A 27,484-nucleotide genomic window follows, 5' to 3' on the forward strand; every position below is an offset into this window, starting at 1 on the left:
AGCTTGTGTAGTACTCTCATGGAATAGGCGAGCCTTACGTCATTTCTTATTGTGCTGTGCACTAGGTGCTTCATGCTTTCCGTTTCGCGCATCGGCATAATCGGACATCGAAGCAATTATTCATATAAAAAGCAATATTGTAATTTGACACTTGCGCATATAAAAGTAAGAGCGCAATGCAAACAAATGTCAAATAGATAAATTGCTACGATGCCGATGTGGCCTTTTTAACCCCCCTATAAAATAAATCAAAAGTCGATTGCGCCCCTAAAAGTGTTTCAGTCTTGACCAAGTGTTTACCTGCACTGGCCGTTGTTATCATCGCACTGTGTAGAATCGGAGGCTAAACCGCAGTCGCATGGCGTGCACCCCTGTCCGCTGCTCAGCCCCCAGTGGTCGGGGGCGCATCGGTCGCACTTCTCACCAATGACGCCGGGCCGGCACACACAAGTGCCTGTTGTCGAATCGCAGCGGTCCATCCCAAACTCATCGCAGATACAGGCTGAGAAACAAATATGGTATTATATCGCATGCTGGATGCTTAGGCATTTAATATTCTATGCATAATACTATACTTATACAGGGTGTTAGTGACATGGTAACGAAAACTTTGAGCGATGATTCAGGTAATGATTCTGCGTTGATATCAAGTGGAATTTTTGTCGCAAAAGTATGGAATGGAAAATAATTTAAAAAAACACAAAAATTTTCATGAATTTTCCGACAGAAAATTCCACTTAATATCAACTCAGAATCATGGTCTGAATCATCCCCCTCAGTATTCGTTACGGTGTCACTAACACCCATACCTACTTGTATGGCTACCTGTATGTACTGGTACGGGGTGTAAGTGACATCGTAACGAATACTGAGGGGGCTGATTTAGCTCATTATTCTGAGTTAATATCAAGTGGAATTTTCGATCGCAAAAGTATAGAATTGAAAATAATTAAAAAAATACTAAAAAAAAAACATGAATTTTGCGACGGAAAATTTCACTTGATTTTAACTCAGAATCATGGTCTGAATCATCCCCTTCAGTATTCGTTACGATGTCACTAACACCCAGTATAATGGCAACTATCCGCTCCCCACCAGCGGCTGAGCTAGGTTTACCTCACCCCCTCGGTCTTACTTTAGTCATCAATCGTATGGGCGTCAAACGTCACACACATATAGATGCACGTGTACGATAACTTCAATGTGCAGTCTGTGTAAAACGAGGCGTTTTTTATGAAGAGTCCGGCGTTACTACGCCACGTGTTCCTCGTGTACACGTCTATATTTCTCTCTCTCTTGTCCTGGCTCATTCCCATTTACTTGATGTCGGCCACCGACCTCCTAATTATGCGTCGCCAACCCTGCCGGTCCTGGGTCGTCTCTGGTCGAACCTCCTAATATTAAACTTAATTATTTTCCTTCACTTAAAGTGTTTTTCATTTCTACGTACAGGTAGAATAAATAAAGATGGCACCAGCAAGTTCAGATTTTTTTTTTAAATAGTGATTTTGCTCTTCGAGACCCGGTGTTAATTTCTGTAGATGAATGTGGATGGCTTTGGCGGCTCAATAATGTTCCTGATTTGACATTAACTTTTTTGACAAATTAAACCGTAAGTCCCATTAAATGTCAAATATCATAGTGCTCATGACTGTACAACGGGTTACGAAAAAGACTTACCTGTACAATTTTTGGAGAAGATAGCGTCACCGAAGAAGCCAGGGGCGCAGAGGTTGCAGGCGGCGCCAGCAGTGTTGTTGACGCACTTGAGGCAGTCACCAGTGTGGCTGTCACAGGAGCCAGGGTCGTTGATGTTGATGTTACCCGAACAGTTGCACGGCTTGCAGTAGTCGCCTAGGGGAATTAAAAAGTATAGGAGATTAAAGGTTTTTCTGCAGTGGGACGTATGAGATTAAAACGTAGATAATATAATAAATAGACGGACCAGCCGAAGTACGAAAGTTTTTCATTTTTGCTGCATAATGATCACTGTAGGTAATGATTTAAAGGCCGAGCTATGAAGCAAGAAGCAATCCAGTTGCGCGACTTACTACCTCTATAATCGTTTTTGCGTCGATTTTAACACGTTTACTGTGTAACTGAAAATTAGATATCAAGCCCTCACGTGCAATGTTATTTTTCGAAAAAAACACGTTGGAATTTATGTAAATAGTACGACAAGAAAAAATGTGCCTCACATATTGTTCATACACGTATGAGTTTCAAATTGATGGCTCATTCGTGGTTCATACACAGTGAAAGTGTTAAAAATAGAAGCATTAAGTAGATGAATATGAATAAAATAGTTCTCAAGCATTACTATTATTTGGGGCAAGTAAGTACTTAATTGATGAGAAAAAGTGAAATATTGAAGAGATTACTTACCAATGTTCTCTGGTTCTCCATAATAGCCGGTAGCACAGAATTCGCACCTCGCGCCGCCGTACCCTGGCTTGCAGTCGCAAGATATCAGCGAACCATTCTCGCTTAGATCACAACCTATCGCAAAACTGGAATAAAAATGGTTCATTTTAGGTACTTACCTATATTTAAAGTTACAACAAACTCGCATGAAACTTTAATAGTTCACTGTTTGCCGCTTAACGACTTATACCACTTTGTATACATAATAATGTAGCAATAAAAAGGTACGGTTCTGGTTTACATTGTGATGACAAACTAGCTTTGGAAACAACCTACTTATTTATGAAAAAATGTAAAACTACTTACTACGCTACTTCAGCAGTAAAAGTTCTTACAAAGGAGACTGAAACTATATGTCACTACCAGAGACAATTCTGTGCGTACCTATCGTAGTAAATACTTTACAATCTATGGTAAACACTTACTTGTTGACGGCGTAAGGTATAGGGCATGCGCAGATAAGGCAATCCCGTGGGGTCCCGACTGAGGCGTCGCCATGGTAACCAGGAATACATTGCTCGCAATGGTCGCCCATCGTGTTATCTTGACAGTCCTAGAACGCCAATGGACTCGTCAATGATTGATATGTGCGTTGTGCAATTAGTTATGCCAAATGCATTATCGATTAGTAGGTTCCCCCGTGACCTACAGCCCTAGCAGTCCGTTAAACGTAATGATTACATTCTCTTTGCAGTCCGTTACGAACACAGGTAGCGAACACACGTGCCCTAAAATGAATGCTCCTTCATCCTTCATCTTTTGCTATATATTTCATTTCAAATACATGTTATCTGATTGAGCCAGAGTTTCTATAGAGTGACTGAATTGCAGAAATCCACAATATGGATTATATCACTCTATTTTAGCTCTGACCACAAAACGAAAAATGTAGAAATTACTTTCACCTTAGGCACGTCGAAAGAGTAATCAAAGTTATTACTGCAATACATTACAAGCTAGCACGTAGAGATCGTTGATTGAAGCTTTGTCCAAAAAGGATAATTCTTCGCATTTTTGAGGTGCGACAGTTTCTTCTGGAATTATTTGCACCTAACAAAAGAAACTCACCAGACAGATCCCAGTATTGACGTCACACTCATTGGAATGTCCGTTGCACTGGCAGGGCACGCAGAAACCAGCGTGGGGCCCTGAACTGAGTCGGTAGTAACCCTCAGCGCATTGCTCGCACGAGTACCCTCTGTACGCACTGGGGCATTGACACTGTTCCACTGATGTCGCCTGCTTGGCTCCTTCAGAGTAGTCTTCGACGCCCACGTCCAGGCTCACGGACATAAGTCTGTAATTACGAATAGAATAAGCAAAAAAAATGTTTCTTCTGGAATTTTGGCAAAATTCGAAGAAATGATTGCTTTGAATTATTGAAACTAGTCAGCAGTCATGAAAGGGCCATTCGGGGTTGCAAAATGACGATTGGGTTAACCCTTTACCGCATGGATTTTTTGATTAAGCTCAAATTAATTTACTAGGTAAAATGTACTTTTTAGAACATAGGAAAAATAAGAAAAAAATTAAATACACTTGGAAAGCTGAGAAAAATCCCAATAATATCAGTGTACCATATTTGGTACAACATGCAGTAACGTAGTATTAAGTTGACTGGCCAAATATGGTACAATATGCATTTATGTAAAAAAACTGCTTAAGTATTTATATATATATTTCGTAATAAAAATTTATGTATATCTGTTGCATTGTTTTTGCAAAGTATTTGTTTGAAAAATGAAATGAAAAATAGCCAGATAATATTTCTTTTACAAAAATCAACTTTATTTTAAAAACGTAATAGAAACTTTTAAAGTATTAAAAAATGCCGTTTATTACCTAATAACGAGATTATTATGAGTTGAGAGAATTGTCTGTAAATTTGTGCATCATTGTGTATGAAAACTTTGAAAGGAGTTTCTATCTTTATTAACTGATATCCTGATCGGGGCAGTGCTACGTCACATTGAAACAAAGTGTTCAAAGCTGAAAGTAAACCCAAAAATTCCCCAATCGACCCATAGTCACATCGAGTTACCGCACCGGTGTGACTAAGGACCAATAAAATGTTCCTCAGTCATATCCTTCCGCACCGTACGTGCTGCCAGTTTTCAGTTGTATGTATGTATAGGTAATTATAATCATATTAAAAACTTATTAAGTATATTTTCCTTACGATTTTTGTTTTGTTGCTTTGAACAATTTTGATGACGTTATCAGAAAAATATATAGCGCGCAATATCATTGGATAGAATCTTAATTTTTCAAAAATAGTCTTTTTCTGTTTTCTGTAATATACAGGGTGGCCCAGAGGTTCATTTCAAAATGAAAAAATAGAGGAGCTCATTGGCTACCAGAACTCCATGTATGTATAAAATGGAAAATTGTACCAGTGCGTATAACGCGGAAGAAGAGCTTTTTGCAGTAATCTCTTGCATTGGTTACTTTATTTAGCTAGTAGTCGGTGAAAACTGCTTTAGATGCACACAGATCTAAGAAAACAGGATAATCCATAATGTTATCTGAAACAAATCCCTTGCCCCGGAACGCTTGTTCTGTTGACCCGGCTACCCCGGTACTAACCTTGTTGTGACACCTTCATCTTCATACGTAGCTCTGATGTAAATGCTGGTAACGTTAACGAGGATGTTCATGAACTGGTCCCTAGTTACTGGTGTGCCATCGAGGTTCGTAAACTCTTCTTCTGAGATCCGTACACTATGCATCCAGTTGTCCTGTGCTGGGGGCTGCTCGATACTATTGTGGACAATGTAGCCGTTGGATCCCCCGATGATGACGTCAGGAGCAGCGACGGCGTGGCTGTCCATGCGAGTCGTATAGAAGATTGAGTAGGTGAGATAGCCGCCGTAGGTCGTCAGGCGTTTTCCTGGGAGGAAAAAGAGTATCTTCATAAGTCTCGATGGCTTGTATACCACCAAGATGAATTGAGATAATGCTGATAATAATAATATATTATATAACTTGCCATGTGTTTGATGCAGCACAAGTAAAATTACATAAGCAACGAATTGAGAATCTGTTCTTTTTGAAGTCGATTAAAACGTGGTAAAACTCACCGAAGTAATAGTCTGGAGCTCCGAAGTAGACGATCTTTTGGTTCTCGTCGCTATCTCCAAGCTCGGCTCCAATGACTGTGTCGTTGAGCAGGCTCGGCGTGGAATGCGGGAAGATGTTCAGCGTCCGGTTGACTTCGATGTTGGCCAAGTACCAGTCAGTCATACCGTTGATCTAGACATCGAAAACAGTTCCAATTTTTTTGTTAAAAACACTAGAGGGGCCGAAAGAATAATTTGGGTTATGTTTTGTTCCGGAATTTTTGTAAGTAATAATATGCCTTGACATGTTGGCTTCGGCTCAACTTACGCCTTGCAAAGGTCTGCTACTTACTCCATTAGTCCTGCGATACGGATAAGACTAAACACAAGAGTAATATAATTTCTAACTCACCTCAGCCCAGTACAAGTAAGAGCTGGCGCATCTAGTTGTCTTCCCAAAGCAGTAGCATTTTGTACAGCCATCAGGATTGTCAGACTGGAGATTGAAGTATTCCTCCCTGCAGAGGTTGCACGCTTGGCCACGGACATGCTTCTTGCAGTAGCACTGGGCCGTGTTCTGGTCGCACACGTCTTCGGTAGTCCCGTCAACCTCGCACGAACAACGCACGCAGTCTGGGAACGCGTAGTGGCCCGGCACGCAATGGTCGCACATACGGCCTATCACGTTCTCCTTACACCTGTCAACATTTTTCATAATTAATAATTGGGTAGTTTCCAACTAGTCAAATCAGTTACTTTTTCATCATCATTATCATCAGACCATTAACGTCCCTACTGCAGGGGTACGGGCCATCCCTGTGGATGGATACGAGTAGGGAGAACAGGCCTTAAACCATCACGCGGGCCCAGTGCGGATTGATGGTTATTAACGACTGCGACTGCCGGGACCAACGGCTTAACGTGCCTTCCGAAGCAGTTACTTTTTACTAAACGTCAAATCACGAAATTCCTATGGAATTCTTAATTATGAAAAAGCAACCTGAGACGTCATAGAAAAATGTGTCAAAATGTCACACTTATTATTACGTAAGTACATTTTTCTTTTTTTAAATTCATAAATAAGTTGCGAGTAACAGGTTGTAATATATATTATAGCAACTCACGCGCAGTTTCCGCTGTCGGCCTCGCACTGCAGCTGGTTGTCGAGCACGCCCAGCGGGTTGCAGTTGCAGTCGTCGCAGCCGCGCAGCTCGTCAAAGTTGAACGTGAACGGCTTGCAATGATCGCAGTTCTCTCCCTCCACGTTTTTCGGGCAGATGCAACGACCTAAATGGGAGGGATTTATATGAGTAAGTACATTTTTTTTATATACTTGCGCTTTCGCAGACTTGCGTTGTATGATATTTTATTATTCTGCCGAGGTTGAATAAGAAGCCGAGGACTTGAAACTTTCTGATTGGCTGCTTTCATTCCTAGTAAATAAGCATTTCCATCAAGTGCCAGTTTCTACAATATGGTACTTATTTTTGTAAGTATTGTAATTATACTTCACTGGATATTTTCAAAGATTTTACGTCTATGGCATCAAGCATGCAGTATTATTAATTATTCATTAAGTATTATTGTCTTTTTGAATCGAAAATATTTGTATTCCATCAAAATATTTTGTTGATGCAATACAAATATTTTTGTAGTAAAAGTGCAGTTTTCGCTAACACAGTTGGATCGACCATTATACCTCCAGATGGCGATACGGCTCACCTATCATGTTGGTCTAACAGGCGAGGTGTGGGTACTTAGTTCATCTAGCGATGGACGGTACACGGATATGACTGAAGCTTATGCTTATGTAAATATAGTATAAACAAGGCAAATATGTTTGCTTACCATCATCATCGCAAATAGCAGTAGACGGGCAGTTACATGGCCTGCAGTTGGGGAAGCCGTAGTATCCGGTGCGGCAAGCGCTGCAGGTGCGGCCGATGACGTTGGGCCGGCACCGACACTGGCCGCCGAAGGTCTCACATTCCAGGTCCGTGGACCCCTCCACATCGCAGAAACAACGCAACGTCCCACTGTTGTACTCCGCCGTTATAGAGAATACTGCGTCTCTGCAGAACCCTGGGTAAAGTGAAATTTATTTGTCATAGTACCGAATGTCGTTTTAACTTGTGTCTGGAAATCTCGGCTTTGCGAGCTTAAGCTGCGATTGTCAACCATCAAAACGGTTGATGAATAATAAGAATAGTAATGTATCCATAATACTCAGGTGGTGTTAAAACACTACCACTACTACTTTGGGGTCAAAACTTTGATTCACTAGGCTATCAGTCATCATCTCAATATACTTACCAGAGAAATCGACAAACAATTTGACCTTGAAAGAATCAACCTCCTCTCACATTCATTTATTCTTCATGCCCGCTATCTGTTGACATTTTCTTACGCCATCCCCCACTCTGTCTATTCACCTAAGCTGATTTATTAAAGATACAAGTCTCAAGTTCATTTCTGTCGACATGTTGCGAAGGAAATCTTAACATAAATAAACTCACGCCGTTACAAGCTTGAGGGATGCCTAATCGGGTGGACAAAGTCACAAGTAATCAAAGTAAACTTTCAGTCACTGTTGGTGCCAAGTGATCAGCCTATCGCCCATAACAAATGTCCACCTTGTTAGAAAGGATACTATGCCTTTGTTGGAGAAAAAAGTACAAAATAAAATAATTACCAGTCTCATTAGGAGCGACGTAATACTGGTTGGCAGCGCACTTGTCGATGAACTCTCGTGTATAGTCCAACATGTTGGCTTCCTTCAGCGCTGAGTCGACGTAGTCCTCGTTCGCTATCACCAGCACATAGTCCATCCACACGCCTTTGCTCGAGTTGCCCTGCAGCAAACACACATAATCAATCTATATGTACCTATATAAGCGAAAGATTGATTCACTCATCACGAAATCTCAAGAACTTTGAAAAAAGTGAAAAAACAAATCTGAAAAAAGTGCTGTGAGTCTCAAATTTTGCATGGGGTTTCCTTCTAGGATGTAGGTGCTTATTAAGACGGGATTTCGCAAAATTCAACCTCTAAGAGGATAAAAGGTCTGGCAAACTATGAAGCTTCCAGTTTTAATAGTAAACAATGTAAAGGTCCCATACAAACAACAGTAGCCGTAACACGGAGCTTGCATAACACGTGCGAAGCGATATATGAAATGACGCTACTGGCTTCGCGGTAGATAAACACAAGTCTATTGGTTCAAATATCGCGTTGTGCGCGATAGGCGTGCAATACCCATGCTACGGGGAATGAAAATCAAACAACAAAGGTTTTATACGGCTAGTCTTTGGAACCCAGAACGCAGAAAGGGAGTTTTTTTTGTCAACGGGCTATTTTGGAGTTGGACTTAATCGCTAGACACGGGTCTAGTAAGATGCAAGAGAATATTCAGAAAATAAAATCCTTATAAATACAATTACTGTGACTTCCTCAGGATCATTGGCATCTTCTTTCGTTTCAATGGATTATCCAGATATTTCTAGATGTCTCTAGAATCCACTGGAAATGATTTAGCACTTACATTGAATGTGAGTGTGAAGTTCTCGTTGACGGCGAACCTTGGGTTTCCATCAGCCAGTTTGATGAGGGCTCTGCACCCGGAGTTGGACGGGCAGTGTTCCACGGATACTTTAGTCTCGAATTGTCGCTGTCCATCCAGGTTTATTGTCGCGTCGATGCTGCTCTCTGTTATGGATAAATACAGTACTAAATATCTCCTATACTCAAATGTTGCGTGGAAGATTTGGAAGATGGATTGCTGCTTAGCATAACCCCATTGTACTCTTTCTTCTCTTTTGTATTTCCCGTGTATGTAATAAAGAATTTGTTATATTATAGGTATATTTCACAATTATGTCGAAGAGAAGCGGTTCGAAACAGGTAGATAGAAATTAGCTGGGCCCACATGAGTAATCAGTATGAATGAGTAGTTACGGCCACTTTAGTATCATGCCACTTTAATTTGGTTAGTCAATTCTATTCATATAGCACTAAAGATGGGCGTGATCGCATAAGTAAATAGTTACATTGGGTTGCTTTTCAGTTGCTATTGCAATTAGGGCTTGTCTATGCTTACCATCAGGCATAGTCGAGCCAAAATACTTGGCCATTATATAAAAGTACTCTCCCAAGTCTTCATTTGTTTCAATAAAAATGGGGCTCGTAAAATAACAATTGTCTGCTAAAGTTGTCTTACCAGGATGATCAGGCTGGTAGTAATGCAGCAGGAACATGTAATCCCCTGGAGCGGGCACCTTGGACTCCAACCTGATGGGCTCGGATTGCGGCGCCAGGTAGACGACCACGGTGGAGTTGTCCAGGATGGGCGGCCTGGTCTCCCGGTCGCCGCCCGTGCCGGATTCTATCTCCACCTGGACGGGATCAATTGCAATCAGGAATGGTAAAGGGTAGATAGACATATATCTACACTACGATGTGTCTGTATCTAGCATGTCCTGTAGGGTAGCGAATGTACTAGATAATTCGTTCTGAATTTGTTCTACCGAAATACGTGTAATTGACCATGCGGAGTTAGTTGGAAGACTCCCAACCATTTTTTGTAAAATCTTGTTCTTTTGTTTTCGTTTTTGTAAATATGTGTAAGTATAAAAATATATATTGTTATAAATGCTATTTCTTCGAGTAAGTAATTTACGGTAGATGGGTGGTGGTGGGTGGTGTTTAGTAGCTGTGGTGTAATAGGATCGTAGTAAATGGAATGTGTATGTACGTAAGTTTACCTTCTTAGAGTCGACAGCAGCAGAGAAGACGGCGGGGTCACATTTGCCGTTGCGTCGCAGGCAATAGGGTCGCGGTGTGATGTAGTCCAAATGCCACTCCGACTCAGGCACAGCTGTCACTGACTTGATACCCGTTAACGTGTCTGGCTCACCCTGGACACAGTTATAAGCTGGAGTCAGTTCTTTCGGTTTCATCAAAAGTCAAGCTCGTTACAATATCCAAAGGCAGAGCCACAAGAAGAAGATTTGACATCAAATAAGTTTATCATAATAAGTGATTCTGATTCTCAAGTCAGACTAAGACCTAAATATAATCTTGATTCTTTGTCGTGCATTGATTTTTCATTGCATTGCATCAGGTGGCGTGGAGTAGGTGTATAATAATACACCTCTGCTTACCCCTTAGATACCTGTATGATGCTACGTTTTTAGTTTGTCTAACTCTGATCAGTAGAGAAATAATTCATCATATCATCGAAGTACAAAAAAATATCTTACTTACATCCAAGTAAATAACATTATTCGGCGCTTGCACATTGAAGACGAAGATCTTTGACAGATCGTCTACCACGGCCTGTCTGCACGGTGAGGTATACGGACACTCATTCAGGTTCACCAGAGCTACGGTCTCAGGATAGTCTCCTGACTTGAACCTTAGAGTCACCGAGCCCTTAGGAGCGTACGTTGTGGTCCAGTTTGAGTCCACTTCGTTGATATCCAAGGATCTGTTAATAGGAGTGACGTATTCCACGAGGAGTATGTAAGGGCCACTCGGGTCTATCTTGATGTTGTATTGCAGTTCTGATTGATCCGCGTTCAGCAAAGGGATGTCTGTCACTTCGGCGTTCAGTTCTTTGAGTTGCTGTGGACGAAAAATAATAAGAAAACAAACTAGATTAAGTGCTTTTAAGTCATTTTATTTTTTGATAGATTGAAAGATCTGGTTCGGGTCCAGAATTGGTAGACTGTTTTCAAGTTTTCCTAATGTCAATAGTCGCTACAAAGGTAATTATTTTGGATTGGGCGATTGAAAACTCTGGCAAATGACCCAAAATGGATTAGCTACTAGCTCAAACACCTAGACCAACCCGCAAAGGAACATCGCGTATGGTCCTTACCCCCTCTGGTTATAAACAGTGGAATGTATTTTGGCTGTTTGTATGTTACCTCCTCATCGTCGACGAAGGAGCTGACGCTTGTCTCAAGTCCGGAGACATCAGCGACGGGGTGACCACTCAAGCTGGGGTACGCAAACTGGCGGCAGAGAGCTTGGTCGCCCACCACGCATGGCTTGTCCACCACCTTCGTCAGCACAGTCGCCTCATAGTACGCTTCTGGGATCAGCACGAAGTAGTCCTGGAGAACAGAGATTTATTAATGCTACTATAAAAATCTTCTGACTCAGAAGGCGTTCAACCTGCAGCGCTAACTAAATCCCAAGACTTACAATCATGATCTCCTTATTGGTCTTGATGGTGACGGTCCAGTTGCCAGGGTTCATGACGAAGGGCGCGGGGGCTATGCCCTTGTCTCCAGCCACCGTGATCAGCTGCGGCAACACCGTCGGACGGAGGTACACGTTGAATCTGAGGATGGTGTGAGGGGATTGGTAAAAGTATGGAACTCACCCGTGTGAGCACTGATGGGGTGGGTAGAGTACCTATACAGTCTTGGTCTGAGTAAACGGTCAACTGTCCGTCAAAGTAAGTACCTAATCGGAAACAGCATGCAGTTTCGCTATACATTATAAGCATTCTTTTCTGGACTGAAGTTAAAAAACCCATAAAATGCGATCAGATGCTCACCATCGCGATAAATCGTAAAAATAGACATTGTATTGCAGTCGGTTCGCAGTTTCCATGCAGTTATATCTACCGTACTTAAACAACATTCCAACTGCATTTCAAATTGAGTCCGCCTGTAACAAGCCCTAAGTTCATCAGCAACAAGTAACAGTTGTTGCTTTGGTTTGGATGCATCTTTACGAACTGGTATTATGAAATCACATCAACATTGCATCGCTTGTCTATCGCTAGGTTGATTGCAATGCTAGGACAACGCGATAGATCAATACTATTGTCGTTTGATTACATGGTACAGGAACATTGCCAGGACCTCACTCGCTGAATAGCTCACAATATTTTAATATCTACCTATACTTAAGCTCACACCAGTCCCCATAACTTCAATCAGCTACCCTTACTATGTCGAATTGAGAACCTGTTCGTTTTCAAATCTGCTAAAAAGGTCAATTTCAAATAGGACAAAAGACACCAAACCTGGTGACGGGCCTTAGCCAAGATGTAAACGAATACGCCAGTGTAATCGAATGAAACGCATGGGGTTGACATGGCAGTACTAACATGGCTAAGATCCAAGATCGATCGGCGACCTCTTAAACCACAGGTTAAGAAGAAGAAAACGACACTTACGTCTGCTGAATATCAGCCACACTTTCTGGTGTGATGGTGATGGTGGCGGTGACAGGGTCGTGCAGTTTGTTGGCATACTTCAGCACCATGCGGTACAGCGAGGACTTGGATATGTGCACCACGTTGATCACTTCGTTCTGTAAGGAATGTATTTGATTAGTCGAGCAAGCAGAGAACACTTACTTTGTTAAATTTCCAATACAATCCTCTCAAATGACGCCCTAAGCCGAGGATTGCGCCCAACTGTGCTCCATAAGGCTTATTGTTTTAAATTTTGTACCGGATGAGAGACCATAGTGCTCCACATTTATCCGGCCAAGTAATAAATATAATTTGCGGAAAATCTGCAATAAGGCAATTTTTGGATTGAAAGATACGTATAAAAAATATTGTACAGGCGCCTAAGGGCCCTATCTCATTAGGATATCACGGTGGAGCCATCAAAAAAATATGTGCAGTTATATAAAGGGTACCTCACTTGGTCGCGTGTCCAATTTGTTGCTGGAAACCAAGTCTCGAATAATTTCCCGCTGGTGGCGCAAACATAGTGTCCTAGTGAGATAAGGCCCTGTCAATAATACTTATGTGCAAGCTATTCCCGAAAACGTAGCGCGCTTGCAGTTAGCGTGAAGTTCCAACGACAGTCGGTTGTAGTTAAGGCAACCACAAAAAACCGCATCCATCCTGTTTAGCAGATGGCTGAGAGTGCAAATGGGGACCCTTTGTAATAGCCCATACACGCGACCTAGTAACTATTATCCAAACTATGACGCGGTACCTACTCAATAGACTAAATATTAAAATTAAAATGAAAGTTCTGTCCAGGATCGGTTTTTGGCCCAGATTCCTGCAGATACTGCCTAATTTTAAGTTATACCCGTCATTTTTTATCCGCTAAAAAGGAAAGGGATGCATGATTGACAACTGTTAATTTTAAAATGAACGAATAATCCGGGCGAATAAAATAGGCATCTCGCTCATATACAACCTGTTAGATGTGGGCTGTCAATTTAATTCTGTCGGATTATTGCCAATATAAAATTTTGGAAAGGTTTTCTAAATTTCTGCCTTAAGGTGATTCGTTTTCCATACAAAAGTTGATGCAGTGCTACAGGAAAACGGATAGAGGAATATTGTTATAAAACCGATAAATAGTAATATTTTGGTGTATTATTTTCGCAAACTAACAAAAATTTAGGGTCCGAATACGAGAAGTACCATATTTCAGACCCTCAATTTTGATCAATTCTACATTTGTAGTGGTGCAGATTACAGTGTATTTGCTGAGCGTGTAGAGGTGTCAATGTTAGTTTGTGTGCGTGATAGTTTTTTTTTTCTCTAAAGGCTTTGACTACTTGACAAGTGTAATAGAATGTCAGTGATAATTTATAAAGAGATTTTGTATGAAGAGAATAAATATAAATAAAAAACTAAAAATACTACAATCTGAGAAAAGGAATATTGGAAAAATATTTCTGTTTTAACGCATATTATTTAAACATTTTTAAATAATGGGTAAGTACCGTGTTTTAAAAGAGGACATATATTATAATAAAAAATCAATACATGAAATGAAATGGCTGTATGGGCATAGTTCCCTTTGCCTTACCCTTCGGGGAAAACCAAATCAAAAAAAAAAGTTGTTTCATTTGCCGGCCTAAATAGTAGTCATTTTTAATTAATTGTTTTTCCATCCAACATACAGATTTATTTATATTCTCTTTGCCGCGGATTTTTTGGTGGAAACGGGAACGGGAAGGTTGATTTCTTCGTTGAATAATCTAAATAATCAATACGAAGTGGTGTTTTGTGGTTAATGATCACATTAAGTTAGTCGGAAAACGTTCCCGATAGTATTATTAAATCGGAATATTCAATAAACAAAGTGTACCTATCTATTTTCACTTTTCGCCAACAAGCCGCTTACTTCGTTTGGGGTTCGGAGTAGGAGTCTGCTCCGAGGGTGGGGGCTTAGGTTTCATCATTTCATTAATCATCATCAAGAAAAAAAACACAAGACATGGCTGTATAGGCATAGTTCTCTTTGCCTTGCCCTTTGGGAAAAAAATAAGATAAATTTTGAAATTCTTATGTATAATAAACAAACATCACAGACATCATGACAGATCCAAAACTAACGAAAATCTTTTTTCTTTTTTCTATTTGACTTATTTATGAATTTTAATCAAGAAAACGTGATAATAAGTTCGACAGCAACCAGTTCAGGTCCCTGAAACAGCCCATTTCAGGCCGCGTATATATGGAAATACTACTTCAATACATCCCAGCCTCGTCCTTTTTTAACGTCCTCGTTAAAAAAAGACGTCCTAACCTGAACTAACTAACCTAACAATAAACACCACGCGTAAATATAAGTCCAGAAATGCGCTGCAAGTCGTCTGGACTGGGCGCGAAACCAACATAGAATTCGATTAGCTGCTAAGTGTCCCGCATGCTATCACCAGCTGTCACTGACATACGTATGAAGTCCCGAGGATTTTATTGGAACTAAATGACAAGTCATAATAATTATATGCGGATACTGCGACATCAGCGCCGTGCTTGCGGGACGTCCTGAAGCGCTATTACATCTTTCAAACGCGATGCGACGAAGTTTGAACCGACGCAATTTAGGAAAAATCTACCTTATTATTACTGTACTGTGATCGTTATTTGTAAAATCATACAATACATATACACAATTCTTTATACACAATATAATTATTATGACATATTGTGGACTTTTCGGTAGACCTACAAAAAAGGAACAATTCAACCATACGTTGTTTTGTTATATCTCAATGGGCTCAGGCAGTGTTTTCGCCGAAAGCCCAAGTCGGCTATATTTGTAACGATAATTATGTTTGACATTCATCATCATTTTTTGAACCATTTTATAAAAAAAAATACTTGTATAAATTATATACCCTAAAGCACGCCCATGAATCACTACTCATTGATGAAAACCGTATGAAAATCCGTTCAGTAGTTTTTTAGTTAGCCGCATGTTCACTGATGCGATTAATGCCTGTTAGAATTTTACAAAATAAAAAATACGGAAATTACGGAAGGTACTTTAGTGCAAAGTACATTATTGTATACGTAATTATAATATTATTGGTAAAAGTGATACTTTTTGAAAATTCCGTAACAAATAGACGGGTTCGCCAAATTCAATTGTAAAAAAAAATACAAAAAGTAAAAACAATTAAAACATGCACTTGGGTTTGAACTGTGAAACTTAAGAATGGCGGCGACTGCTTTACCAAATGCGCCATTTAGAAGTTAGAAGTAAACTTCAAATTATGCATCTCTTTTAATAGCTAACCTAGTTCGCATGTGTGTGTGACAGCTTCGTGTTTGTACACAAATTGAAATGACACCAACTTTTGATGCAATGTTTCAATATGATATCTGCAGTAAATACTTCAAAATTGTAGCTTAACTTAAAGATAATGTATGTAAGATTTCGCCACCTAACATTTCACTGGGTCAGAACTCAACACTAAACGAATAAATGGAAAAAAATACGAAAACTGCAGAAGTAACGCCATCTGCTGACGCAGCGTTACCTAGCTGACTGAAACGTATCACCTTAAATTGACATGTAGGTATTCCATAAATCTTATGCCTGGCTATCACCTGTCCCTTTCTTTTTCAGCTGATAAGAAAATGACAGGTATAACTTAAAATAAAATTAGGTGGTGTGTACAGGAATCAACACCATTAGCTAATTAAATATGAAAATTATTACAAAGATGAATATGTTATGTAGAGTTCGGTCCTGTTAATTCTACAGTCAGGTTTGCATTGCGCATGTGCACTATTATAACCATTGGCTTTCTCTTTGACGCCAATCACCATTCGGCTGTAAATGAAGGCACACGTATCCACACATCATATTCATTATTATTGTAGAAAATTTATGAACTGTCATTGCTTCCTTACGATTGAACTAGGATAATCAGCTTCACCAAGAAGAAAAATTCCAATATTTTCAGAAACATTACATTACATACTTACATTATTACTCCAATCTTTCTTTAAGTTAAGATTTTGTAAAATAGCATAAAGAAAGGTTGGAGTTGTATAATGAAATTGACGCATGGAATTACATGGAAGGGGACATAGTGTTTATGAGGGTCCTGTTTCAACTTGTTTTATCGTGTGGTTTCATCGAATCGCAAAAGGGCTCTGCCGTATTTGCCGCGTGCTTTCAGCTCATACCATCATTTCCACCCTCCCCCATTGATCTCAGTGACCTCCCCATAACCCCCCTTTGATTGTCTAGTCTAGTCTAAATAGCTATACTACTACTTGATGTCTGTTAATTGTAAATTATATTTCGAAACGCCTTCAGAATGACTTCGTTACTTGTTTTACTTGCTCGGGAAGAAACGGAAAACGGGAAGAAAAAACTGAGGGGCATCCAAAAAATGTGACGTACCTATATGTGTGCTGATCTCGAATCTAAGACAAAACCTGCCCATAAAAGTAAAAACTCAGAACACTGGTGGACATATAACATAAACTGCCAAAATCCCAAAATCACTTCCTTTCGGCTCTGTCAAAGTCGGGTAAATAAATGGAGATAGACAAACCTGCAGCATAGAGAAGACAACGTATCCTTTCCACGAGTATCCAGGGAATGCTTCATCAGAGTTCCTGTAGCGCACAGGGCCGGACTGAGTGAGGCCCTCCTCCACCTCGTATTGGAATTGGTGGAGTGTGGGGAAGTAGTGGGCGCGGATGGGCCGGTCACAGCGCCTGCCTTCCACCCTGGAGTGGCAGCGGCATTGTCCGGTCGTCTTGTCACAGTTATTGTCGATGGAACCCCCGATATCGCAGTCACACTCTGAGGAATATGGTGTTAGTTAAACCCCTGAACATTTGATCTACAGTATTCGAATATTCTTCACTTTAGGATTTTTCGTCAGGATCTGAGATCCGGGCGCGCCATTCGACTAGGGCATTCGTGTGTTTAAACAATTGTGCGGTGTAGGTACGCCTTCGATTCTAGAATAGTGCTTTTGAGTTCGTTAACCTGATGAAAAACCTGACACCTGTGCTAATAATAATAACATCCTTCCAGCCGTATTCGGCCATGACGACAAGTTTTCAATCTAAGAGCGCTTAAGATGCGCTCTTATATGGCTGATGTAACCGATCTTAGCAGTGAATCTACGGCCACATTCACTGCACGTCAGCACAGCTCCGACATAGTTGTAAGTTATGGCCGCAGGCCGTCGGGCCTTCAGCTCGTCGCGTTTAGAGTCGAGCTCGACATTTCTGATCAAAACCATGCACCTGTGCTACTCAATTGCAAAAACAGAATGATAATAAAATCATCAACAGCCTATATACGTCTCACTGCTGGGCACAGGCCTCCCCTCAATCAACTGGAGAGGGTATGGAGCATACTCCACCACGCTGCTCCAATGCGGGTTGGTGGAGGTGTTTCTACGGCTAATAGCCGAGACCTACGGCTTAACGTGCCCTCCGAAGCACGGAATCATCTTACTTTTTCGGACAATTAGGTGATTCAAGCCTGAAAAGTCCTTACCATACAAAGGACAGTCTCACAAAGTGATTTCGACAATGACCCCATCGGGAATTGAACCTAGACCTCCAGATCGTGAGCCTAACGCTCTCACCATTAGACCACGGATAATAAAATAAATAATTTATTTTAAACAACACAGATAGGCGCAAAAATTATCTCAATTGGGGTATTCAAATCCCAAGATGAAGTAAGTACCACACCACACCGAGCTTTCTGTTAGACCAGCGTGAATCGTGATTGGTGAGGAGCTCTATCGCCGTCGTAAGGTATATGAAGCCGTAACTCACCAGTACACCCGAAGACGTTGTTGTTCTCTAGCCGGTAGAAGCCATCTTGGCACTGGTCGCACGCACGTTCGCCCACGTGCAGCTTGCACGTACATTGTCCTGAGCGAGTATCGCACGCTCCGAGTCCGCCCAACGTGCCCGCTAGGTGGCAGTTACATTCTGCACGGAAAAGTTTACTACAGCGGGAGGTTTAATATACACTGTTTTATTTTATGTTATAGCGATGGGTCGCTTAATCTTACAACCACTAACTGCCAGTGTCATAGTGACCAGACCAACTGTAAAAGTGTAATTATAGTTAATTTGGATGAAATAAGTTTTCCGCGAAAAACAGCCATGTGGTTGGGTGTAAAGAGTGCCAACTTTCTCATGCTGACGTACCTACTTACACAAAAAATACATAACGTGACAGAGAGAACTTCATACATAATATGAAAGTTACCTACACTTTTGTATCAGTACAATAACTAAGGTATTAAAAAGAAAACGTTTATAAACTACGCAGTGGTCTGAACTGTAAGGAAGTAAAATAAAAAAAAGGATTTAAGAGTTTCTTCATATTTTTTATCAGAATAATAATTATCATACTGCCCGTTAATCTCTATTGGGTTGGGCAGGGGTCTGACGACGAACTTCTTTTGACGTGAATATGTTTTTACCGAGTAATAGTTACGTACCTTCGCAGCCAAGTGGGTTATACTCCTGCAGGTTCCAGAAGAGCGGCTTGCAGTCGTTGCAGATGCGACCCTGGACTCGGTCCTTGCACTGGCACAGTTCTCCCGCGGGCACGGACCCACACCCTGATGGAACAATAAATATAATTATCAGGAGCATTTGTCGGCTCATTAGTAACCCTGGAACCAGGGTTGATGAGGTTACTAATCCACCTCGCAACCCACACGACAGAAGGAGCCTAAGCGTGTAACTTTAATTTCTATCACAACTAAGAGTTTCACATCCAACGGCTTAACGTGCTTTCCGAAGCACGGATCATCTTGCTTTCGGACCATCAGGTGATCAGCCTGTAATGTCCTAACCAAACTAGGGACACAAAGTAATTTTCGTGATACTTTCCCAACGGGATTCGAACCCGGGACATCCGGATCGTGAGCCTAATGTTCAACCACTGGCCGTTATACTCGTACTGACCAGAAAACGTAGCGATGACGCCTCTAGGGTCACAGTTGCACTCCTCGCAGGCGGGGTAGTTGTAGAACTGTTCCTTGCACCGGTCGCACTTTGGGCCGTCGAAGTTTGGTCGGCAGTGGCATTGACCATTGTCCTCGCAGGTTGACCCCAAGGAGCCTGACACGTCGCAGTTGCATGCTGTAAAGAAAAATAATTAAGTAAGTTTAAATATAAGTAAGTAGTAGATAGGTTCGAACAGAAACTACCCAGGACCGGAAGACCAGGCGACGCATAATACGGTAGTCTCCAACTAGTCAAATCAGTTACTTTTTACCAAACGTCAAATCACGAAATTACTTACCTGAGACGTCATAGAAAAATGTGACAAAATGTCGCACTTATTATTACACTTTCCTTTATTAAAATTCATAAATAAGTTAAATGGATAAAAGAAAAATGTTTTTGTCACCTTCAGATCTGTCTTTATTTAGTAATCTAATTTATGTTTGACCTGGGATTGTTGGGGCAACCACCGTCCTACACGCCCTATCTATTAAGTAATGAAGGTGATTACTCCACCGACAAGAGCGCAGCTCTTAAATAAAGAGAGAGATGTTTGACCTAGGATAGGATACTAACCAATTAGGTAATTAGGAGGGCCGACCCCAAGTAAATGAGAATGAAGAAGAAAAGAGAGAGAAATAAGTGGGTACACGCTGGTAGCGTAGTAACCCCTGAACTCTTCAAACAAAACACCTCGTTTCACAGAGACGTCAGATACGATTGAAGACTAAATTAAGACTGAGGGGGTTAAGGTTTGTTTTACCTAGCTCAGTCGCTGGTGAGGAGCGGAGAGTTGCCGTTCTGTACGTAGTATTATTTTTTATTCTATGCCTTATTAATAAAGGGGTCCATCATGGAATGGTGACGACGGAAACAGTAAGTTATTTTTAAGTCGTTATAAATTCATTCAATTTCCTATAATTTTACCTTAAATAGTTTCCAATATTTTTAACTTCTAGCTTTAAGTTACCTCAATCATGTGTACGTGTTCTTTTATTATATGAATAAAATTTTAACTTTAATGTTGTATACGCCTGTAATGATATTATAACATACGGTCATTGTCCGTTGAATTTTATTCATCTAATTTTTATGTATATACCGATGGTATATCTTAAATAAATAAAAAATAAATAAGTAAATACAAATCAAGTAAGTATCAACTTACACAAACACTCGGGGAACTTGTAGTAGCCTGGTGAGCATTGGTCGCACTGCTTGCCTCCGAAGTTAACCAGGCAGTTGCACTTGCCGTCAGCGGAGCAGCTGGTGGACGTCGACCCGGTCGGCGAGCAGTTGCAGGGTACGCAGAGACGCTCGCGACCACGGACCTCCATATAGTAGCTGGTGGGAGACATACATACTTAAATACCTTACATATAGTGCGTGAGATTTAATTCTTTCAAGTTTTATCCTCTCGCCTTGGGCCGAGGTTCGCACCCAACTGGGCATTTTCAGGCCTGTTGTCTTAAATTTTGTACCGGGTAGCCCTCAACACTCGTCATGTAAAAAACCTACACATGTTCCTCTAAATCATTAAGCAAGCAAGAATACATCCTGGAAACTACGTGTAATTAATTATATAAGTATTTATAATGATCCAAATAAGAATACAAGCTCATGAAGTGGACTTTAGTAGTTTAGAGTCAGAGCCGATATTCGAATTCGTGATACTACTAAAAATGACAATTCAAAGTTTATGTTACCTACTGAATAATTTAATTAAACAATTTATTTAATTTTTGAATTTGAATTCGAATACGATGTATGTGTTTTCGAACAGGGTTATCAAGTAATTACCAAATCTATTTTTTAATAATAAAAAATGATAAAGTATGCGTACCCAGATATACACTGATCACATCGCGATCCTCCGAAGCCTTCCTTGCAGATACACTGACCAGTGACGTCATCGCATATACTCGCCTGGGTCCCGCTGGTGTCGCAGTTGCAATCTTTGTGAGTAATAGAAAAAAAAGTTGAGAAAGCAGAATAGAATCAGGGATTATATACCTGCGCAGACAAACAATTAGGCACAATAAAGGGTTGAGTTAAGCTGCAATCTCATTATTGTTTTTGTACACATTATTCGTAACTTTTTTGTATAAAAAGTTCTTAAAATAGAATTGTCGGGTTCTTTATTTAAATTTAAATGTTCGTAATGTTGAACCATCGATTTGACAACCCTATAATCTCGACTGACATTCTCTCTAGCTGCGGGAATAAAAAAAATACTTTCGAAATGTAAGCGTATTATTGAAGTACATTATCTCAATTATTATGTAAGTAGTAAATATCTAATTATAATCGACGTTCAAAATATACTAACAGAACAAGAATAGCAAAAAAAAAGCTCGGCAAAAATAATCGGAAAATAGCATTTCCATGGAATTTGAACAGGGTGACGCATTCGATAAGCTAAGCTAGCTTATAAATAACATACATATATTTACATTTTTAGTACCACCGACGCAGAAACTAATATTCCATTTGATTTTATCATGATTTATGACATGCTTAAATACAAAAAAGCAGAACTATGCAGTTAACAGAATGTACAACAGAACTAGGAGTAAAATATAAAAATAAATAAATATTTCAGACGATATTCAAGCATATTGTGTTTGTTACATTTGTCCTATTAGCTATTTTTAGTAAAGGAAAAGAAAAGAAAAACAAATTCAAATCAAAAAGAAGCAAGAAAAGGCGGTGTACTCACGTTTGCAAGTAGGGTAGTTGTAGTATCCTGCCTCGCACTGGTTGCACGTCCTGCCGGCGTATTTACTCTTGCATGTGCAGTTCCCAGATACCTTGTCGCACACGCTCGAAGCGGACCCCACCAGGTTACACTCGCAATCTGAGCGAGGACAGACATTTGTTTAAAACATAACATAACAAACAGCCTATACCAGTTAGTGACATCGTAACGATTTTGAGGGATTATTCAGGGCGTGATTCTGAGTTGATATCAAGTGGAATTTTCCGTCGCAAAAGTGGGCGAAAAATAATTGTAAAAAAAACATGAATTTTTTTTTTTTATAAAACATATAACATAATATAACAAACAGCCTATACCGAGTGTTAGTGACATCGTAACGACCTTTGAGGAATGATTTAGGCCATGATTCTGAGTTGATATCAAGTGGTATTTTCCTACGAATTTTCCTACAACTTACATGAATTTTGCGATGAAAAATTCCACTTGATATTAACTCAGAATTATTGTCTGAATCATCCCCCTCAGTATTCGTTACAATGTCACTAACACCCTGTATATGTCCCGCTGCTAGGCACAGGAGAGGATATGGAGCATACTCCACCACGTTGCTTCACTGTGGGCTGGTGGAGGCGTTTTTTACGGCTAAAAGCCAGGGCTAATGGCTTAACGTGCCCTCCGAACTACGGCATCGTCTTACTTTTTACGATGCTTATGAAGTGTCACCAAAATGATCTTACTTTTGCACTCTGGCGAATAATATCCATCGCGGCACATTTCACAGGATTTCCCGTCGTAGTTGTATTTGCAGGGACACTGTCGAGTAAAAAGTTTATTAGTATTTATTAAAATTATTCATAGCATCAGTGCAGTGAGAAACATCCACAAGAAAGACTACAGGGGGGTTGACACTTTCAAGGAAAGAACGTCTAATGACGTTCCGATTCTAAGGTGTCATACTATCTATAATGTCTATGCTTCCTAGATGTCGCACAAATCTTAAACAACACTATTCGTTGGTTCGGTTGTTTACTACTTACGAATTGTATGCAGATAAAATAGATATCTTCTTTACATCTGTTCCTCGAATCAAAAAGACTGTTTTATCTATAACAGATACTTTTTAATCATTGAAGTTGTTACTTTTTCTAGCTCTAATTTAATTTTGTAATTATGTACCTAAAGTATTAGTGCTTGTTGTGTCCACCTGCAAGTGGCGAGGCGCTTAGTTTTTTATATGTATTAACTGCAAACTGTAACCATGTATCAGTGTACTTGCCGCTGGTTGACCAAATAAATAAATAAAAATAAAATGAATCAATGACACATGGTCTCCGCCCGTGAAAGGGTTAAAATGACCACATCGAAGCAATTCATCTAAATAAGCAATATTGCAATTTGACATTTAAGTACTTACGCATATAAAAGTAAGTGCGCAATGTAAACAAATGTCAAATAGCAATATTGGTTTCTTATATGAATTGCTTCGCTGTGGCCATTTTAATCCCCCAGATGCGTTGGTGCGATGGCAAGGGGGTTAAAAAATCAAAATATTCACCTAAAAAAGGAATATTGCAGTGCAGTTCTCACTAACACAGTTGGCTCGATTTTTGATAGAGTGGACTAGATGGACCGAAAGGGATCGTCCTTTATACGACGGCGATACGGCTCACCTATGACGTTGGTCTAACAGAAAGCTCGGTGAGGTGTGGGCACTCAGTTACCCCAATCGGGGTAGTCAGAGGTAGTCGTCAGCTTACTTATATCATGTTATGTTATTATTTATCTCACCACTCCATCAGTAGGCGTGCAGTGTTCGCCTTCTGTCCCGTTGAGGTTGCATGTGCAAGGCTTGCAGTTGGGGTAGTCGAAGTAGCCGTATGCGCAGGAGTCGCAGTTCGGCGGGTTGAACTCGGGCCGACACTCACACTGGCCGAACTCCTCGCCGCAGTTACCCGTGGAATAGTGAAGGTTGCAATTACACGCTGGGGAAATATATTGATATTTTAATGTTGAACGAGTGTACTTACAAGATTTTTTTTGTTCTTCACTTGTTTTTTTTTTTGTTATTGTAACTATTTCGCCGGATAAAGGTACAAAATTTAAGACAACAGGCCTCAGGATGCCCAGTTGGGCGCGAACCTCGGCTCAAGGCTTCGTCTGAGGCGATTATATTTGAAGAATTAATCGACCCTAGCGGGCCTATAGCGACAAACGCTGAATGAGGAAAATCGCCGACCACGTCGTCGTAGTCGGTATCGAGTTTCTGAAGTGGAGTGTACAAAGAGATTCGATATAAGAAGAAAGATGTCTTTTGTTCAGTAGGAATAGGACACATTCACAGACAGACCTAGGACCTGGCGACACGGACTCATTATCCATCTCACTCGTCTCAAAATTAAAGAAATTACCGCTTAGCTAAAGCATACAATAAAGAACAACTCTCCCCCGCACCAATTCGTACCTGGCGCCAAGCTAGATTTACGTCACCCTATCTACAGTAGGGCAGTATTTTTTGTTGTTCTTTTTCTCAAATAGTTTGCCTTGAAATAATTAAAGCACATAATAACGGGTTCTTACCGCGTTCAAATGGGGATATGAGACTCCCGATATTTCGACACTGTTGCAAGTGCCATGATCACGGGATGACCCATCCATATCCCCATTTAAACGCGGTAAGAACTCGTTGTTATGTGCTTTGCCTTGAAATGCTTAGCTTTTTAACAAATACCGGGTTAGAGCCCTGAGCACTCCCATTTGTTCGGCCCAAGAGTTAATGGTAGCGGCAAATCTACGATAAGTTACGTCAATTTTTTATCAATGGCGGAAAATGAATACATTTTTGTTATAAATACTCACGCTGGCACACATCGATCTCTCCCCATTGCTTGCCGTACGGACGGTAGTACGTTGGCTTGCATTTATTGCAGTTGATTCCCTCAGTGTTATGCTGACAGTTCTGGCAGACGCCGCCACCCTCGTAACGGCCGCGGATGTCCAGCGAGAGACGCTTCTCATCCACTTCTGGGTCGTAGATGCATTCCGTCGTGTGATTGTGGCAGTTGCACGCTGTGGAGAGTCTCTTGTTATTTAGGTGAAAGCCACGAGAAGTCATGTTACTATTCGCTGACTTAACGTAGTACCTTAGTCAAAAGGTAGACAAATAAAACTATGACACTTGTACAAACAAAGATAAATTATAGAATGCTTATCTACAAATAGAAGCCAGTCTAAGATGATCATAAATCAATCTCATTTTATTTTTAGACTTATTTTCGAATTTTATTAATGAATTAAGTAACAATGAGTACGACGTTTGACCACTTTTATTGATGATGTCACAGTACAGTATTTCCATACAAACTGCAAAGAAAATTTTCGGTTTGACATTTCATAAGTAGGTATCTCGTTTGACTAGGTTGTCAAGTAGCCAATTATAGATCTTCTGTTATCATGAAACGGATTGTATAAATTATGTTCATAGAGATTTCAATATCTACGTATGATACGTGTCTGGATCGGAAACAGCGTCAGGAAACCCACATTTCCCAGAAATGCATTTTCGGAGGTATGTGACTTAACCTGTATTGAGCTGGTTTTCCCTTTGCGAGTTGGAAGGTCAGGCAGTCGCTTCTGTAAAAAACTGGACCTGTGAAATCTTCAGGTTGGGTAAGCGGACCCTGTGAAGATCCGTGTCTGCATCTCTTAGTGCCTAGTCAGCTGGTAACGTCTTCTTTCTTGTGTTTGATTGAAGGTTTGTAAGTGGCTTAGTGTGAGTCGCTTCAAGTTAGGCTAGTTACTCACGTTCGCACTCAAATCGGTTCCAGTTCTGCGAGATCCTCCACTTCTTCTGCTCGAAGCCGGGGCAGCACTGTGCACACTGTGGGCCGCAGGTATTGTGCTGGCAGCTGCAAGCCAGTATATTGCTCTCACTCTCTGGAGCAGTGGGCCCGCAGGTGTCGGCGTGACCGTTGCACATGCAGCGACCCCCGATACTTATGTCCTTGATGCTGTAGAAGTACTGCAAGAGAATGCGATTGTCAATAAGTTTGTATGAACTGAATATTTTTAAAAGTGGACCTGGATAAGGAAATTCCAAACAAGACGTGTTTATCATATATGGTCGCTTCATCTTTGACTTCAAAGCTTTGTTATACAAAATTGAAAATTCTATTTATTTATTCGACGGTACCCAATTATGAATGATAACCAGTCGAAGGTTTCCGGCCAAATATACTTAGGTTAAAAAAATGAATTTAGATTCTACAGTTTTCAAGGTGTTATGGGCGAGGAAATAAAATGACATAACTAGGTATTTACTTTTAGAATTAATGAAATAATCTTTTCAGGTTTTATCAAATATTGTAAACAGTTTTTTACAGTCTTACCCGTCTTGTGACCGTGGGATCTTGCCGGGCGACGGACATGAGATGTCCTAGCAGGTTCTTAGTTCGCAGCAGGCGCAGGCGCACGTTGGTTGCGCGCGTCCATTCTTGTAGTACCGACGAGTTGAAGTAGTTGTACGCCGACGGTCGGTATGTTAGCAGGGATATTGGGATCTGGTCAACATCATTAATTATTTGAATATTGTTCATTTTTTTTTAAACTAATCTTCCTAGAACAATGGTTATGGTGGTTTGGTTAGGACATTACAGGCTGATCACCTGATTGTCCGAAAGTAAGATGATCCGTGCTTCGGAAGGCACGTTAAGCCGTTGGTCCCGGTTACTATTTACGTAAGTGAGTTATCGTTACATGAACCATGTTAAGGGCCTTTGGCCGCTCACTCATAGCCCTGACACCAGGGGTGATGAGGCTGGTATTCACAACCCACACGATAAGAAGAAAAGTACAATGTTCGCAGTTCACTTGCTGCTCTCCGCATGTTCTGCTTCGAACGGAGGTGGTGGTGTAATAATAGGTATAATTTTTGTGTATGCTATTCTTGTATCTTTGTCTTGTCTGTAAAGTATAGCTTATACACGCTTCATCATTATCGATGACGTCATTATTGGATCGACTTCACCAATCGTGGTCAGAGCTTACAGAGA

The 27,484-nt window shown here is 40.6% G+C and overlaps 1 protein-coding gene across 1 annotated transcript in view; it reads right to left on the minus strand.

Moving 5' to 3' along the window:
- LOC126380055 (laminin subunit alpha) overlaps positions 1-27,484 on the minus strand; it is a 67,568-nt gene that overhangs the window by 18,752 nt on the left and 21,332 nt on the right. Inside the window, exons 5-34 of the mRNA XM_050029222.1 lie at positions 26,822-26,992; positions 26,238-26,454; positions 25,293-25,502; positions 24,225-24,418; positions 23,174-23,249; positions 22,437-22,574; positions 21,561-21,672; positions 20,886-21,061; positions 19,676-19,852; positions 19,204-19,326; positions 18,527-18,685; positions 17,278-17,531; positions 12,677-12,813; positions 11,692-11,830; positions 11,412-11,600; positions 10,747-11,106; positions 10,245-10,397; positions 9,701-9,875; positions 9,026-9,189; positions 8,176-8,335; positions 7,332-7,565; positions 6,608-6,770; positions 5,896-6,181; positions 5,505-5,676; positions 5,011-5,314; positions 3,493-3,721; positions 2,850-2,977; positions 2,386-2,510; positions 1,681-1,854; positions 301-502 (exon numbers count right to left, since the gene is read on the minus strand). Coding sequence (XP_049885179.1) covers positions 301-502; positions 1,681-1,854; positions 2,386-2,510; positions 2,850-2,977; positions 3,493-3,721; positions 5,011-5,314; positions 5,505-5,676; positions 5,896-6,181; positions 6,608-6,770; positions 7,332-7,565; positions 8,176-8,335; positions 9,026-9,189; positions 9,701-9,875; positions 10,245-10,397; positions 10,747-11,106; positions 11,412-11,600; positions 11,692-11,830; positions 12,677-12,813; positions 17,278-17,531; positions 18,527-18,685; positions 19,204-19,326; positions 19,676-19,852; positions 20,886-21,061; positions 21,561-21,672; positions 22,437-22,574; positions 23,174-23,249; positions 24,225-24,418; positions 25,293-25,502; positions 26,238-26,454; positions 26,822-26,992 — 5,501 coding nt within the window. The remainder of the gene's footprint in view (positions 1-300; positions 503-1,680; positions 1,855-2,385; positions 2,511-2,849; positions 2,978-3,492; positions 3,722-5,010; positions 5,315-5,504; positions 5,677-5,895; positions 6,182-6,607; positions 6,771-7,331; positions 7,566-8,175; positions 8,336-9,025; positions 9,190-9,700; positions 9,876-10,244; positions 10,398-10,746; positions 11,107-11,411; positions 11,601-11,691; positions 11,831-12,676; positions 12,814-17,277; positions 17,532-18,526; positions 18,686-19,203; positions 19,327-19,675; positions 19,853-20,885; positions 21,062-21,560; positions 21,673-22,436; positions 22,575-23,173; positions 23,250-24,224; positions 24,419-25,292; positions 25,503-26,237; positions 26,455-26,821; positions 26,993-27,484) is intronic.

This window comes from Pectinophora gossypiella, chromosome Z, assembly GCF_024362695.1.
Source record: "Pectinophora gossypiella chromosome Z, ilPecGoss1.1, whole genome shotgun sequence".
Lineage (NCBI taxonomy): Eukaryota > Metazoa > Arthropoda > Insecta > Lepidoptera > Gelechiidae > Pectinophora > Pectinophora gossypiella.